Genomic DNA, 15,848 nt, shown 5'->3' on the forward strand with positions numbered 1-15,848 from the left:
CAGAGAATGCAGGGAGGAAAGGGTAAAGGTCGCTCCAATGACCTATCTAGTGTGTGTTTTCAGTTCTACTGTGGAAGGACATCCCTGTGTTGAGGTTTTTAGTAATAGCACTGCATCTGATCTGATGAAAATTATATGTTGTGTTGGTTAGGTACTTCTTAAAAGCATTTGCTGTCCGTGTGTCCATTGATGATACTGTGATTAGTGGGTGGCGCTTGTTCGTCCATTTTAGAGAATGTGTCTGCATTTGAAAAACGTGCAGATTGCATGCGACCAGCCTGAACTGATTTTCACCCCTGTGTTGGTGCTCTTCTTCTCTCGCTCTCTCAGGCGCTCTCACTCTCTCAGCCATGGTAGCTCTTCTTCTCTCTCAACCATGGTAGCTCTTCTCCTCTGTCTCTCTCAGCCATGGTAGCTCTTCTCCTCTTCTCTCTCAGCCATGGTAGCTCTTCTCCTCTGTCTCTCTCAGCCATGGTAGCTCTTCTCCTCTGTCTCTCTCAGCCATGGTAGCTCTTCTCCTCTGTCTCTCTCAGCCATGGTAGCTCTTCTCCTCTGTCTCTCTCAGCCATGGTAGCTCTTCTCCTCTTTCTCTCTCAGCCATGGTAGCTCTTCTCCTCTTCTCTCTCAGCCATGGTAGCTCTTCTCATCTGTCTCTCTCAGCCATGGTAGCTCTTCTCCTCTTTCTCTCAGCCATGGTAGCTCTTCTCCTCTTTTCTCTCTCAGCCATGGTAGCTCTTCAGCCTGGTAGCTCTTCTCTCTCTCAGCCATGGTAGCTCTTCTCCTCTGTCTCTCTCAGCCATGGTAGCTCTTCTCCTCTGTCTCTCTCAGCCATGGTAGCTCTTCTCTCTGTCTCTCTCAGCCATGGTAGCTCTTCTCATCTGTCTCTCTCAGCCATGGTAGCTCTTCTCTCTTCTCTCTCAGCCATGGTAGCTCTTCTCCTCTTTCTCTCTCAGCCATGGTAGCTCTTCTCCTCTTTCTCTCTCAGCCATGGTAGCTCTTCTCCTCTTGTCTCTCTCAGCCATGGTAGCTCTTCTCCTTTCTCTCTCAGCCTTCTCCTCTTTCTCTCTCAGCCATGGGAGCTCTTCTCATCTGTCTCTCTCAGCCATGGTAGCTCTTCTCCTCTGTCTCTCTCAGCCATGGTAGCTCTTCTCCTCTTTCTCTCTCAGCCATGGTAGCTCTTCTCCTCTGTCTCTCTCAGCCATGGTAGCTCTTCTCCTCTGTCTCTCTCAGCCATGGTAGCTCTTCTCCTCTTTCTCTCTCAGCCATGGTAGCTCTTCTCCTCTTTCTCTCTCAGCCATGGTAGCTCTTCTCCTCAGCCTTTCTCTCTCAGCCATGGTAGCTCTTCTCCTCTTTCTCTCTCAGCCATGGTAGCTCTTCTCCTCTTTCTCTCTCAGCCATGGTAGCTCTTCTCCTCTTTCTCTCTCAGCCATGGTAGCTCTTCTCCTCTTTCTCTCTCAGCCATGGTAGCTCTTCTCCTCTGTCTCTCTCAGCCATGGTAGCTCTTCTCCTCTTTCTCTCTCAGCCATGGTAGCTCTTCTCCTCTGTCTCTCTCAGCCATGGTAGCTCTTCTCCTCTGTCTCTCTCAGACCATGTTAGATTGAAAGTTAAGCTGTAAGGAGTAGAGTAACTGTAGAAAAGGGATTTCTCTGTGTTGTGAATAAACCTGACAAGAGCTCTGTGTTGAGATTAAAGAAACACAAACTAAGAAAATGAGCCTGTCTTTGAACCTCATTCACAAACTTGCTGCTTCTGCATGACTCTTAAAACCATAGTACCCAAAATGTATACATGCAATTATTTCAATCATGGTTTCACAATAAATGTACATTAACACTGAGCAGGGAACATTTAATTTATTTATCCCTCCCTTTGAGAGATATAAAACTGAACAAAAATACACTGCTCTAAAAAATAAAGGGAACACTAAAATAACACATCCTAGATCTGAATGAATTAAATATTCTTATTAAATACTTTTTTCTTTACATAGTTGAATGTGCTGACAACAAAATCACACTAAAATGATCAATGGAAATGAAATTTATCAACCCAAGGCGGTCTGGATTTGGAGTCACACTCAAAATTAAAGTGGAAAACCACACTACAGGCTGATCTAACTTTGCTGTAATGTCCTTAAAACAAGTCAAAATGAGGCTCAGTAGTGTGTGTGGCCTCCGTGCCTGCATGACCTCCCTACGACGCCTGGGCATGCTCCTGGTGAGGTGGCGGATGGTCTCCTGAGGGATCTCCTCCCAGACCTGGACTAAAGCATCCGCCAACTCCTGGACTGTCTGTGGTGTGGCGTTGGTGGATGGAGAGAGACATGATGTCCCAGATGTGCTCAATTGGATTCAGGTCTGGGGAACGGGTGGGCCAGTGCATAGCATCAATGCCTTCCTCTTGCAGGAACTGCTGACACACTCCAGCCACATGAGGTCTAGCATTGTCTTGCATCAGGAGGAAGCCAGGGCCAACCGAACCAGCATATGGTCTCACAAGGGGTCTGAGGATCTCATCTCGGTACCTAATGGCAGTCAGGCTACCTCTGGCGAGCACATGCGGCCCCCCAAAGAAATGCCACTCCACACCATGACTGACCCACCGCCAAACCGGTCATGCTGGAGGATGTTGCAGGCAGCAGAACGTTCTCCACGGCGTCTGTCACGTGCTCAGTGTGAACCTGCTTTCATCTGTGGAGAGCACAGGGCGCCAGTGGCGAATTTGCCAATCTTGGTGTTCTCTGGCAAATGCCAAACATCCTGCACGGTGTTGGGCTGTAAGCACAACCCCCACCTGTGGACGTCGGGCCCTCATACCACCCTCATGGAGTCTGTTTCTGACCTTTTGAGCAGACACATGCACATTTGTGGCCTGCTGGAGGTCATTTTGCAGGGCTCTGGCAGTGCTCCTCCTGCTCCTCCTTGCACAAAGGCGGAGGTAGCGGTCCTGCTGCTGGGTTGTTGCCCTCCTACGGCCTCCTCCACGTCTCCTGATGTACTGGCCTGTCTCCTGGTAGCGCCTCCATGCTCTGGACACTACGCTGACAGACACAGCAAACCTTCTTGCCACAGCTCGCATTAATGTGCCATCCTGGATGAGCTGCACTACCTGAGCCACATGTGTGGGTTGTAGACTCTGTATCATGCTACCACTAGAGTGAAAGCACCGCTAGCATTCAAAAGTGACCAAAATATCAGCCAGGAAGCATAGGAACTGAGAAGTGGTCTGTGGTTGCCACCTGCCGAACCACTCCTTTATTGGGGGTGTCTTGCTAATTGCCTATAATTTCCACCTGTTGTCTATTCCATTTGCACAAACAGCATGTGAAATTTATTGTCAATCAGTGTTGCTTCCTAAGTGGACAGTTTGATTTCACAGAAGTGTGATTGACTTGGAGTTACATTGTGTTGTTTAAGTGTTCCCTTTATTTTTTAAACCAACTAATTGTTATAGTAACCGTATAGCCAAGAAAATGTATTTCTCTCAAATTTTGGGCACAAATGTGTTTACGTCCCTGTTGGTGAGAATTTATCCTTTACCAAGATAACCCATCCACCTGTCCGATGAAACATATCAAGAAGGTGTTTAAAAAGCATGAGCATTACACAGGTGCACCTTGTGCTGGGGATAATAAAAGGCCACTCTAAAATATGCAGTTTTGTCAAACACAATGCCACAGATGTCTCAAGTTTTGAGGGATTGTGTAATTGGCATGCTGACTGCAGGAATGTCCACCAGAACCATTGCCAGATAATTTAATGTTGATTTCTCTACCATAAGCCATCTCCGTTGTTTAGAGAATTTGGCAGTACATCCAACCGGCCTCACAACCGCAGACCCATGTGTACGGCGTGGTGTGGGTGAGCGGTTGGCTGACGTCAACGTTGTGAACCGAGTGCCCCATGGTGGGGTTATGGTATGACCAGGCATAAACTACGGACATTGAAAACGTTTAAATGTGATGGCGCCGGTTCAATGCGAAGGATATACTGCTTCCCAGAGACCAAGCCCAAATCCCCATCATTAGCATTAGAAGAAAAGACGGTGATAGGTGTTTCTTTTTGAGAATTTGTCGGTGAGTGGGTAACCCTCCGTTCTATTGGCCAATCACTGGAAAATAAACTAGATCTCCGTTCGAGATTAACCTACCAACAGGAAATACTTTTTAAAAATATCTTGTTTCACTGAGTCGTGGCTGAACGACGACACATAATATAGAGCTGGCTGGGTTTTCCGTGCATCGGCAGGACAGGACAGCTACGTCTGGTAAGACGAGGGGTTGGGATGCGTGTCTATTTGTCATTAACAGCTTGTGCGCGATGTCTAATATTAAAGAAGTCTTGATGTATTGCACGCCTGAGGTAGTGTGGTCTACAGCTTATCATGAGCTACTCTATCTTTCAAGAGAGTTCTCATCTATATTATTCGTAGCTGTCTATTTACCACCACAGACTGATGCTGGCACTAAGACTACACTCAACCAGCTGTATAAGGCCGTAAGCAAACAAGAAAATGCTCATCCAGAAGTGGCTGCTCCTATTGGCCGGCAACTTTAATGCAGGCAAACTTAAATCAGTTTTACCTAATTTCTACCAGCATGTCACATGTGCAACCATGGGAAAAAAACTCTAGACCACCTTTACTCCACACACAGAGACTCATACAAAGCTCTCCCTCACCCTCCATTTGGCAAATCTGACCATAATTCTATCCTCCTGACTCCTACTTACAGTACAAGCAAAAACTAAAGCAGGAAGTACCAGTTTCTCGCTCAATATGGAACTGGTCAGATGACCTGGATGCTAAACTACAGGACTGTTTTGCTAGCAAAGACTGGAATATGTTCCGTGATCAGTCACCGGCTTCATTAATAAGTGCATCGACGGCGTCGTCCCACAGTGACCATACGTACATATCCCAACCAGAAGCCATGGATTAAAGGCAACATCTGCACCGAGCTAAAGGCTAGAGTTGCCGCTTTCAAGGAGCGGAACACTAATCCGGACGCTTATAAGAAATTCCGCAATGCCCTCAGACGAACCATCAAACAGGCAGAGCGTCAATACAGGAGTAAGGATGTGGCAGGGCTTGCAAACTATTAGGAACTACAAAGGGAACCCCAGCTGCGTGCTGTCCAGTGACGCGAGCCTAGCAGATGAATGCTTAAAATAAAGATAAATGCCTTTTATACTGGCTTCAAGGCAAGCAACACTGAAGCATGCATGAGAGCACCAGCTGTTCAAGACGATTGTGTGATCACGCTCTCCGTAGCACATGTGAGCAAGACCTTTAAACAGGTCAACATTCACAAGGCCGGATTACCAGGACGTGTACTCAAAGCATGCGCGGACCAACTGGCAAGTGTCTTCACTGACATTTTCAACCTCTCCCTGACCGAGTCTGTAATACCACCATAGTCCCTGTGCCGAAGAAAGGGAAAGTAACCTGCCTAAATGATTACCGCCCCGTAGCACTCACGTAGGTAGCCAGGAAGTGCTTTGAAAGGCTGGTCATGACTCACATCAACACCATCATCCCGGAAACCCTAGACCCACTCCAATTCACGTACCGCCCCAACATGCAATCTCAGTCGCACTCCATACTGCCCTTTCCCACCTGAACAAAAGGAACACTTATGTGAGAATGCTGTTCATTGACTACAGCACAGCGTTCAACACCATAGTGGGGCGGCAGGGTAGCCTAGTGGTTAGAGCGTTGGACAAGTAACCGAAAGGTTGCAAGATCGAATCCCTGAGCCAACAAGGTAAAAATCTCTCATTCTGCCCCTGAACAGGCAGTTAACCCACTGTTCCTAGGCCGTCATTGAAAATAAGAATGTTTTCTTAACTGTCTTGCCTAGTTAAATAAAGGTAAAACAAATTTAAAAAATAGTGCCCACAAAGCTAAGGACCCCGAGTCTAAACACCTCCCTATGCAACTGGATCCTGAACTTCCTTACGTGCCGCCCCCCAGGTGGTAAGGGTAGGTAACAACACATCCACCATGCTGATCCTCAACACTGGGACCCCTCAGGGGTGCGTGCTTTGTCCCCTCCTGTACTCCCTGTTCACACACAACTGCGTGGCCAAGCATGATTCCAACACCATCATTACGTTTGCCATGACACAACAATGAGACCGCCTATAGGGATGAGGTCAGAGACCTGGCAGTGTGGTGCCAGGACAACAATCTCTCCCTCCATTGTGAGCTAGACAAAGAAGCTGATTGTGGACCTGAAGTGGAGCGGGTCGAGAGGTTTTTTTAAAGTTCCTTGGGGTCCACATTACCAACAAACTACCATGGTCCAAACACACCAAGACAGTCATGAAGAGGGTTAACTGCCTTGTTCAGGGGCAGAACGACAGATTTTTACCTTGTTGGCTCAGGGATTCGATCTTGCAACCTTTCGGTTACTTGTCCAACGCTCTAACCACGAGGCTACCTGCCGCAACAGTGAACGTGAAGGTTGTGTCCCTGTTTTGTCATATTATCCTTGTCACAGATTCCACACAACAGAACCTGTACATGCATACAGTACCAGTCAAAAGTTTAGACACACCTACTCATTCAAGGGTTTTTCTTTATTTTTACTATTTTCTACATTGTACAATAATCGTCTAGACATCAAAACTGTGAAATAACAAATATGGAATCATGTAGTAACCAAAAAAGTGTTAAATAAATCAAAATATATTTTAGATTCTTCAAAGTAGCCACCCTTTGCCTTGATGACAGCTTTGCAAAATGATCTGTTATTGGAAGAGAGGTTTGGAACTCTTTCTTGTTTTCTATTAATTCATTTACCGCCTGGTGATTTGTCACCATTGAAGGCCAAAACTCCCTCCCACCAAAACAGGCTGAAATTTCAGACATTATTTTCAATCAACTCTTACACTAAAAGGGCATTATTATATGTTCACAATTGCACAGTATTATTCCAACCTCATAATGTTGGAAATATACTGAGTGTATAAAACATCAGGAACAGCTGCTCTTTCCATGACAGACTGACCAGGTGAAGCTATGATCCCTTATTGATGTCACTTGTTAAATCCATTTCAATCAGTATAGATTTAAGGAGAGGAGACTGGTGAAATTTGGTGTTTTTTTTGAGACAACTGAGACATGGATTGTGAACGTCTGCCATTCAGAGAGTGAATGGCAGTATGGTAGTAGGTGCCAGGCGCACTAGTTTGTGTCAAGGACTGCAACGCTGTTGGGTTTTTCACGCTCAATAGTTTCCTGTGTGTATCAAGAATGGTCCACTACCCAATGGGCATCCAGCCACTTGACACAACTGTGTTATGCATTGGAGTCAACATGGGCCAGCATCCCTGTGGAACACTTTCAACTCCTTGTAGAGTCCATGCCCTGACGAATTGAGGCTGTTCTGCGGGCAAGGGGGTGTAACTCAATATTAGGAAAGTGTTCACCGGGTTTTTAAGGGAACTGATTGGTTTCGCTCTCTCTCCGAGCGTCTCGTTAGGTGGTTGGTTTGTGAGTGGATCAGAGAGGAGCTGGTTAGTGGAACAGCGTGACATTGGCACGGCAACTCAACTTATTTGGGCTGCCGCAGCTGCCCCTCCCCTGTTCCTTTTCACATCACATCAATCTCCTTAGCAACAGATGAAGATGGGTGATCCCCAGTTGTCTCCTAGCACTGGAAGGCCACCAACCAGCCCCACAGACATGAAAAACACAGTCAATAACAATTATGCTTCTTTGGTCGTTGTTGTTTTTCAATGTACTTTTTCTATGCTACCGCCGTTCATTTCATTCCTCCTCACCCCTTCCTACCTCCCCAGGTAAGAGAAAGAGGTGACTCTGTGTGTTCATTTGTGTCTCATCTCATCCTCGACCCCTGACCCCTCACCCTACCTGTATAGAGCAAGAGATGTGGTTCTGTGTCCCCCCCCCCAGAGGATGTAATGGTTCTGTCTCTTTCTCCCCAGGTGTCCTGGCCATATTGATCCCCCAGCTGGACCTGGTCATCTCTTTAGTGGGGTCCGTCAGCAGCAGTTTCCTGGCTCTCATCTTCCCTCCACTCCTCCAGATCCTCACCTACCACAACGAAGGTCTGTCTCCCTGGGTGATCGTCAAGAACACCCTGATCTCTGTCATCGGCTTCCTTGGCTTCATCACCGGCACTTATATATCCATCACAGAGATCATCAAACGCAACGGCAGACATGACAATCTGGATGTGACCTTCTTCCAGGTCCAGTGAGATATCTAGTGAGGAAGAGGAGGATATCTTGACAGTGGTTGGTCTGGCAAACAGTGGAGGCTGGCGGGTGGATAGAATCTGAAGACAGTCTCATTTTAGTATGGATGGTACCTTCCTTCGATTTAGTGACACCAGCCTCCACTGCTGTCAAACGATCGCAGTTAAAAGATGTCTTCACCCTGACTTCAGACATGTGTTTTTCTCACTTGCTCTATTGTCCATTGATTAAACATTTATTGATATTGTGAGTCTGCTTACTGTTGTGGTTATTGGTCGCTGTGGAGCAATTATTTAATGGAAAATAAGTGTAAACCAACTAATTGTTACAGTAACCGTATAGCCAAGAAGATAACACTATTTTATTTAACCTTTATTTAACCAGGCAAGTCAGTTAAGTAACACTGACGGCCAAACCCGGACGGCGCTGGTCCAATGGTTTCCGCCCTATGACACAAGCTTCATTCTCTCTGTGCCTTATGAGCTTCCATGTTTTTACATTCTTATTTTTATGGTGTACTTTTTATATATATATATTTTTTTTACTTTTCCATGCCGCAAGAGCACCTATCTTACATGTTTTATTATTTTATGTTGAATAATTTAACCAAATCATTGAATATTGAGCAATCACATTCTCATAACATTTATTATTGTTAAAACAAGGTACTAATAGAGATACAAATTCTTGTTAGACGTTCTGTTGAAATACATCCTGGAAGTTGTCCAAGTGATAAAATAGCATTTACATAACTGTTAAGTTTCATTTTGAATCATATCATAATTCTATATAGGCCTTGTTTTAACTAGAGTATTTCCAGCAGAATGGTAAATGACTGACCATGTTTAATATGACTATCAGAACACTACAACCTGTAGTCTGACAATCACCATCATCATTACTGCTGCACATTTAGCTATGACATTGACATTGAATACAGTTTCCTGACTACAAATTGAATACAGTTTCCTGACTACAAATTGAATAGTTTCCTGACTACAAATTGAATAGTTTCCTGACTACAAATTGAATACAGTTTCCTGACTACAAATTGAATACAGTTTCCTGACTACAAATTGGATACAGTTTCCTGACTACAAATTGGATACAGTTTCCTGACTACAAATTTGATACAGTTTCCTGACTACAAATTGAGAGACAAAAAGATGTACTAGTTGAATGGAAACTTTTTGTTTTTAAAAGGAAAAGCATCATTTACATGTTTCAAGTCAAGCTGTCCAGATCACCAACTGTAATACTAATTAACTTAAGACTGTAAAGAAATAGGACAAAGTAATGTGTATATTGTGGAGCTAATACCATGTGTTATTCCTCAGTTGAGGTCATTTATGTTGGTGCTTTAATTTATTACATTTGTCTCAAGTTGGGCACTGGATTTATTCATCATGCTCTATTATTTTATTTAGGCAGCATTTTATCACTTGTCTCGGTTGTGCCAACTGTTTTCTTGAGTTTGTAGACTGAATGGGCCCAGTTTAGAGTGGGTTGGACAGAATGGGCCCAGTTTAGAGTGGGTTGGACTGAATGGGCCCAGTTTAGAGTGGATTGGACTGAATGGGCCCAGCTTAGAGTGGGTTGGACTGAATGGGCCCAGCTTAGACTGGGTTGGACTGAATGTGCCCAGCTTAGAGTGGGTTGGACTGAATGTGCCCAGCTTAGAGTGGGTTGGACTGAATGTGCTCAGTTTAGAGTGGGTTGAATGTCATGGTGATACCACATGGCATTCGGAGAACTGAACTGATTGCTACTTTTTTCAACTAGCTTTGAATAATGGCAAGTTTTGAACTATTGTTGAGTTTGGACTTTATTGTAAATAAAAATCTTGTATTCTGAATTGTCCATGAGAAAATACTGTTGAGCATTTAATAAGGGGTCTTTTTGTCGTGAGCATGAACATATAAAAAAATAATGCATATTGAAGGTTTTTAGGCCGGGATAAATTTAGGCCGGGGGTAAATTTAGGCCGGGATAAATTTAGGCCGGAAAAAATTTAGGCCGGGATAAATTTAGGCTGGGATAAATTTAGGCCGGGATAAATTTAGGCTGGGATAAATTTAGGCCGGAAAAAATTTAGGCCGGGATAAATTTAGGCTGGGATAAATTTAGGCCGGGATAAATTTAGGCCGGGATAAATTTAGGCCGGGATAAATTTAGGCTGGGATAAATTTAGGCTGGGATAAAGCGACTTGAATTAAATCCTGACCTAAATCTGAACACAAAGAAATTCAAGCTAAAGACATGTATAGTGATTGACCTGTAAAGCGTATAACAGTATATAACACAGTATACAAAACAGTATACAAAACACAGTATACAACACAGTATATAGCACAGTATATAACACAGTATACAAAACACAGTATACAACACAGTACATAGCACAGTATACAAAACACAGTACATAGCACAGTATACAACACAGTATACAAAACACATGAACACATCCAGCCCAAAAATACTTACTATTCGCCAGAAGTACCGGAGCATGTCTTTAATGCAAATAAATATTTGCATATTCTGACTATCATTACAGCTTGTCTTGGGGTTTTCACGTGTATGTATGTTAAGCCAGTGCAATGTTGTTCATTTGAGTCACTGAATGTCATTTCAGCAAAATAGAAACTCCTGTAGTGTGTGGATATAGAAAATATGTGCATGTTTCCTCAATATCTAAAATGCTCTCCACTTAAGTTGTTGGGTCTTCTATAAGTATGCTTGCAGTTTAATAATCCTCTTTTGACTGAACTGATGAGTGACATAGAGAGAGGGCTTTGGGGTGACTAACGTTCAATAATCCTGTTAATAAATGTGTGTCTATTAGCCGTTCAAGCAGGAAGAAGAAAAACTAGTCAATAGCTAGTCATTATGGGCACGTTGGACATTGCAGCTGACATGAAAATTCGAGGATCTACATAATCAGTCACAATTTACCCACAATGCATCATGATGGTCTCGAACACAGCCTATTATTTGTAGATCAGTCAGTCACCATTTACCCACAATGCATCATGGATTTGATGGTCTCAAACACAGCCTATTATGTCACCATTTACCCACAATACATCATGGATTTGATTCTTTCGAACACAGCCTATTATTTGTAGATCAGTGCGTCAGTCACCATTTACCCACAATGCATCATGGATTTGATGGTTGATGTAGATCAGTGCGTCAGTCACCATTTACCCACAATGCATCATGGATTTGATGGTCTGTAATCAGTGCGTTAGTCACCATTTACCCACAATGCATCATGGATTTGATGGGATTTGATCAGTGCATCAGTCACCATTTACCCACAATGCATCATGGATTTGATGGTCTCAAACACAGCCTATTATTTGTAGATCAGTGCGTTAGTCACCATTTACCCACAATACATCATGGATTTGATTCTTTCGAACACAGCCTATTATTTGTAGATCAGTGCGTCAGTCACCATTTACCCACAATGCATCATGGATTTGATGGTCTCGAACACAGCCTATTATTTGTAGATCAGTGCGTCAGTCACCATTTACCCACAATGCATCATGGATTTGATGGTCTCAAACACAGCCTATTATTTGTATTGTATTTACCCACAATGCATCATGGATTTGAGTCTCGAACACAGCCTATTATTTGTAGATCAGTGCGTCAGTCACCATTTACCCACAATGCATCATGGATTTGATGGTCTCGAACACAGCCTATTATTTGTAGATCAGTGCATCAGTCACCATTTACCCACAATGCATCATGGATTTGATGGTCTCGAACACAGCCTATTATTTGTAGATCAGTGCGTTAGTCACCATTTACCCACAATGCATCATGGATTTGATTCTTTCGAACACAGCCTATTATTTGTAGATGCGTCAGTCACCATTTACCCACAATGCATCATGGATTTGATGGTCTCGAACACAGCCTATTATGTCACCATTTACCCACAATGCATCATGGATTTGATTTCGAACACAGCCTATTATTTGTAGATCAGTGCGTTAGTCACCATTTACCCACAATGCATCATGGATTTATCGAACACAGCCTATTATTTGTAGATCAGTGCGTCAGTCACCATTTACCCACAATGCATCATGGATTTGATTCTTTCGAACACAGCCTATTATTTGTAGATCAGTGCGTTAGTCACCATTTACCCACAATGCATCATGGATTTGATTCTTTCGAACACAGCCTATTATTTGTAGATCAGTGCGTTAGTCACCATTTACCCACAATGCATCATGGATTTGATTCTTTCGAACACAGCCTATTATTTGTAGATCAGTCACCATTTACCCACAATGCATCATGGATTTGATGGTCTCGAACAAGCCCATTTGTATATATCAGGTTGTTCATCAGTTCGATGAACAACATACAGTGCATTCGGAAGGTATTCAGACCCCTTGACTTTTTCCCCCAAAAATTACGTTACAGCCTTATTCTAAAATTGATTACATCGTTTTTTCCCCCTCATCAATGTACACACAATACCCCATAATGACACAGCAAAAAAAAATGTATAAAATGAAAATATAACTTTTACATAAGTATTCAGACCCTTTACTTAGTACTTTGTTAATGCACCTTTGGCAGCAATTTATAGCCACAACTCTTCTTGGGTATGACGTTACAGGCTTGGCACACCTGTATTTGGGGAGTTCCTCCCATTCTTCTCTGCTGATCTTCTCAAGCTCTGTCAGGTTGGATGGGGAGCTTCGCTGTACAGATATTTTCAGGTCTCTCCAGACATGTTCGATCGGGTTCAAGTCCAGGCTCTGGCTGGGCCACTCAAGGACATTCAGAGACTTTTCCTGAAGTCACTCCTGTGTTGTCTTGGCCATGTGCTTACAGTCATTGTCTTGTTGGAAGGTAAACCTTCTCCCCAGTCTGAGGTCCTGGGCGCTATGGATCAGGTTTTCATCAAGGATCTCTCTGTACTTTGCTCTGTTCATCTGTCCCTTGACCCTGACTAGTCTCCCAGTCCCTGCCGCTAAAAAACATCCCCACAGCATGATGTTGCCACCACCATGCTTCACTGTAGGGATGATGCCAGGTTTCCTCCAGACGTGATTCTTGGCATTCAGGCCATAGAGTGCAATCTTAGTTTCATCAGACCAGAGAACCTGGTTTCTCATGGTCTGAAATTCTTTAGGTGCCTTTTGCATGTGCATTTTACTGAGGAGTGGCTTCTGTCTGGCCACTCCACCATAAAGGCCTGATTAGTGGATTGCTGCAGAGATGGTTGACCTTCTGGAAGGTTCTCCCATCTCCACAGAGGAACTCTGGAACTCTGTTAGAGTGATCATCGGGTTCTTGGTCATCTCCCTGACCGAGGCTCTTCTCCCGATTGATCAGTTTGGCCGGGCGGCCTGCTCTGGGAAGAGTCTTGGTTGTTCAAACTTCTATCATTTAAGAATGATGGGACCTTCAATGCTGCAGAACATTTTAGGGACCCTTCCCCAGATCTGTGCCTCGACACAGTCCTGTTTCGGGGCTCTACGGACAATTCCTTCGACCTCATAGCTTGGTTTTTGCTCTAACGTACACTGTCAACTGTGGGACCTTATATAGACAGGTGTGTGCTTTTCCAAATCATGTCCAATCAATTGAATGTACCACAGGTGGACTCCAATCAAGTTGTATAAACATCTCAAGGATGATCAATGGAAACAGGATGCACCTGAGCTCAAGTTCGAGTCTCATAGCAAAGGGTCTGAATACTTATGCAAATAAGGTTATTCTGTTTTTATTTGGAAAACAAACAAAAAAAATCTAAAAACCTGTTTTCTCTTTGTCATTATGGGGTATTGTGATGTCATTATGGGGTACTGTGATGTCATTATGGGGTATTGTGATGTCATTATGGGGTACTGTGTGTAGATTGATGAGAAAAAATAATATTTTGTCCATTGTAGAATAAGGCTGTAAAGTAACAAAATGTGGAAAAAGTCGAAGGGTCTGAATACTTTCCGAATGCATATAAAGCAGAGAAGAAGAAAAACAACACATCCACAAGACATCTTTATTAAAAACGGATTTCAATTATCTTAGACACAAAAATGTTCTCATCAAACGTATTAAAGTCATAAATACCATTCTCCATCATCTTTATGATTTTTATGATCATTTGCGAAAAAAAGCATGACAACAAAAAAAATGGTACATTCTCATAATCATATTTTTCACCAAGCTACCCAGGACATTCAAATAACTCACAGGATAGACATATACACGTGACACGTCACAAAACAGTTATATGTAAACAAATATGTATGCCTGATACGTAAACAATAGATGTAAACATTCAATCATTTCGTATACTCACTTCTTAATCCCCCCAATGCGTATAAAGTAGTGTCGTGGAGGTATACGCTCTATTAATGAATAAACCCATGGAACAAATCAGAAAGTTTAGCTTAAAATGTTGATCAAGTATTATTTCGGCACATTTTATGCGCAGCGAAATGTTTCAAAATGCAATTTGTTTGGAAAACACCGTTCTAACATGTACACCTTACCTTTCGTTTAATGGACAGAGTCAAATATCCTTTATCAATAACCATTATCACCTGGACTGCGTTACTTCGTTGATTACCCCCTCTATTTCTGTCTGCTCCTAAATGTGTTCCCTGTGTCGGCATTGATATCGTTATGTCTACCCCTGTTCAGACGCTGTTCCTGTTCTGGTTCGTTGTTTCATTAGATGTTCCCTCCCTGTACCTGCTTCTCGTCTCCAGCATCGATCCTTACACACTTCTCCATTGGCTATTTTTAATAACTATGAAAAAACTAAACATTTCCTTAATTGTGTCCTTATATTTTATCATTTGAATTAAACAAGTAAAACAAATTGTGTTGGACCCAGGATTGGGTAGTTGCAGCTAATTGGCCAACTGATATTCCCATCCCACGTTACCAGTCTCATTGGACCTTATAATGAACTATTCTGACGCATCAAATACAGTTGAAGTCGGAAGTTTACATACACCTTCGCCAAATACATTTAAACTCCGTTTTCACAATTCTTGACATTTAATCCTAGTAAAAATGCCATTGTTTTAGATCAGTTAGAATCGCCACTTTATATTAAGAATGTGAAATGTCAGAATAATAGTAGAGAGAATTATTTATTTCAGCTTTTATTTCTTTCATCACATTCCCAGTGGGTCAGAAGTTTACATACACTCAATTAGTATTTGGTAGCATTGCCTTTAAATTGTTTAACTTGGATCAAATGTTTTGGGTAGCCTTCCACAAGCTTCCCACAATAAATTGTGTGAAATCTGGCCCATTCTTCCTGACAGAGCTGGTGTAACTGAGTCAGGTTTATAGGCCTCCTTGCTCGCACACGCTTTTTCAGTTCTGCCCTCAAATATTCTATGGGATTGAGGTCAGGGCTTTGTGATGGCCACTCCAATACATTGACTTTGTTGTCCTTAAGCCATTTTGCTAGAACTTGGGATGTATTTAAAAAATATATATTTCACCTTTATTTAACCAGGTAAGATAGTTGAGAACATGTTCTCATTTGCAACTGCGACCTGGCCAAGATAAAGCAAAGCAATTCGACACACAACAACGCAGAGTTACACATGGAATAAACAA

The 15,848-nt window shown here is 42.9% G+C and overlaps 1 protein-coding gene across 1 annotated transcript in view; it reads left to right on the forward strand.

Moving 5' to 3' along the window:
* The window catches only part of LOC135545484 (proton-coupled amino acid transporter 1-like), a 74,920-nt gene extending 64,845 nt beyond the window's left edge, over positions 1-10,075 (forward strand). The window contains exon 12 of the mRNA XM_064973114.1: positions 7,953-10,075. Within this exon, the coding sequence (XP_064829186.1) occupies positions 7,953-8,227 (275 nt within the window). The 3' untranslated portion in view covers positions 8,228-10,075. The remainder of the gene's footprint in view (positions 1-7,952) is intronic.
* Positions 10,076-15,848: the final 5,773 nt, after the last annotated feature.

The sequence above is a fragment of the Oncorhynchus masou genome, chromosome 9 (assembly GCF_036934945.1).
Source record: "Oncorhynchus masou masou isolate Uvic2021 chromosome 9, UVic_Omas_1.1, whole genome shotgun sequence".
Lineage (NCBI taxonomy): Eukaryota > Metazoa > Chordata > Actinopteri > Salmoniformes > Salmonidae > Oncorhynchus > Oncorhynchus masou.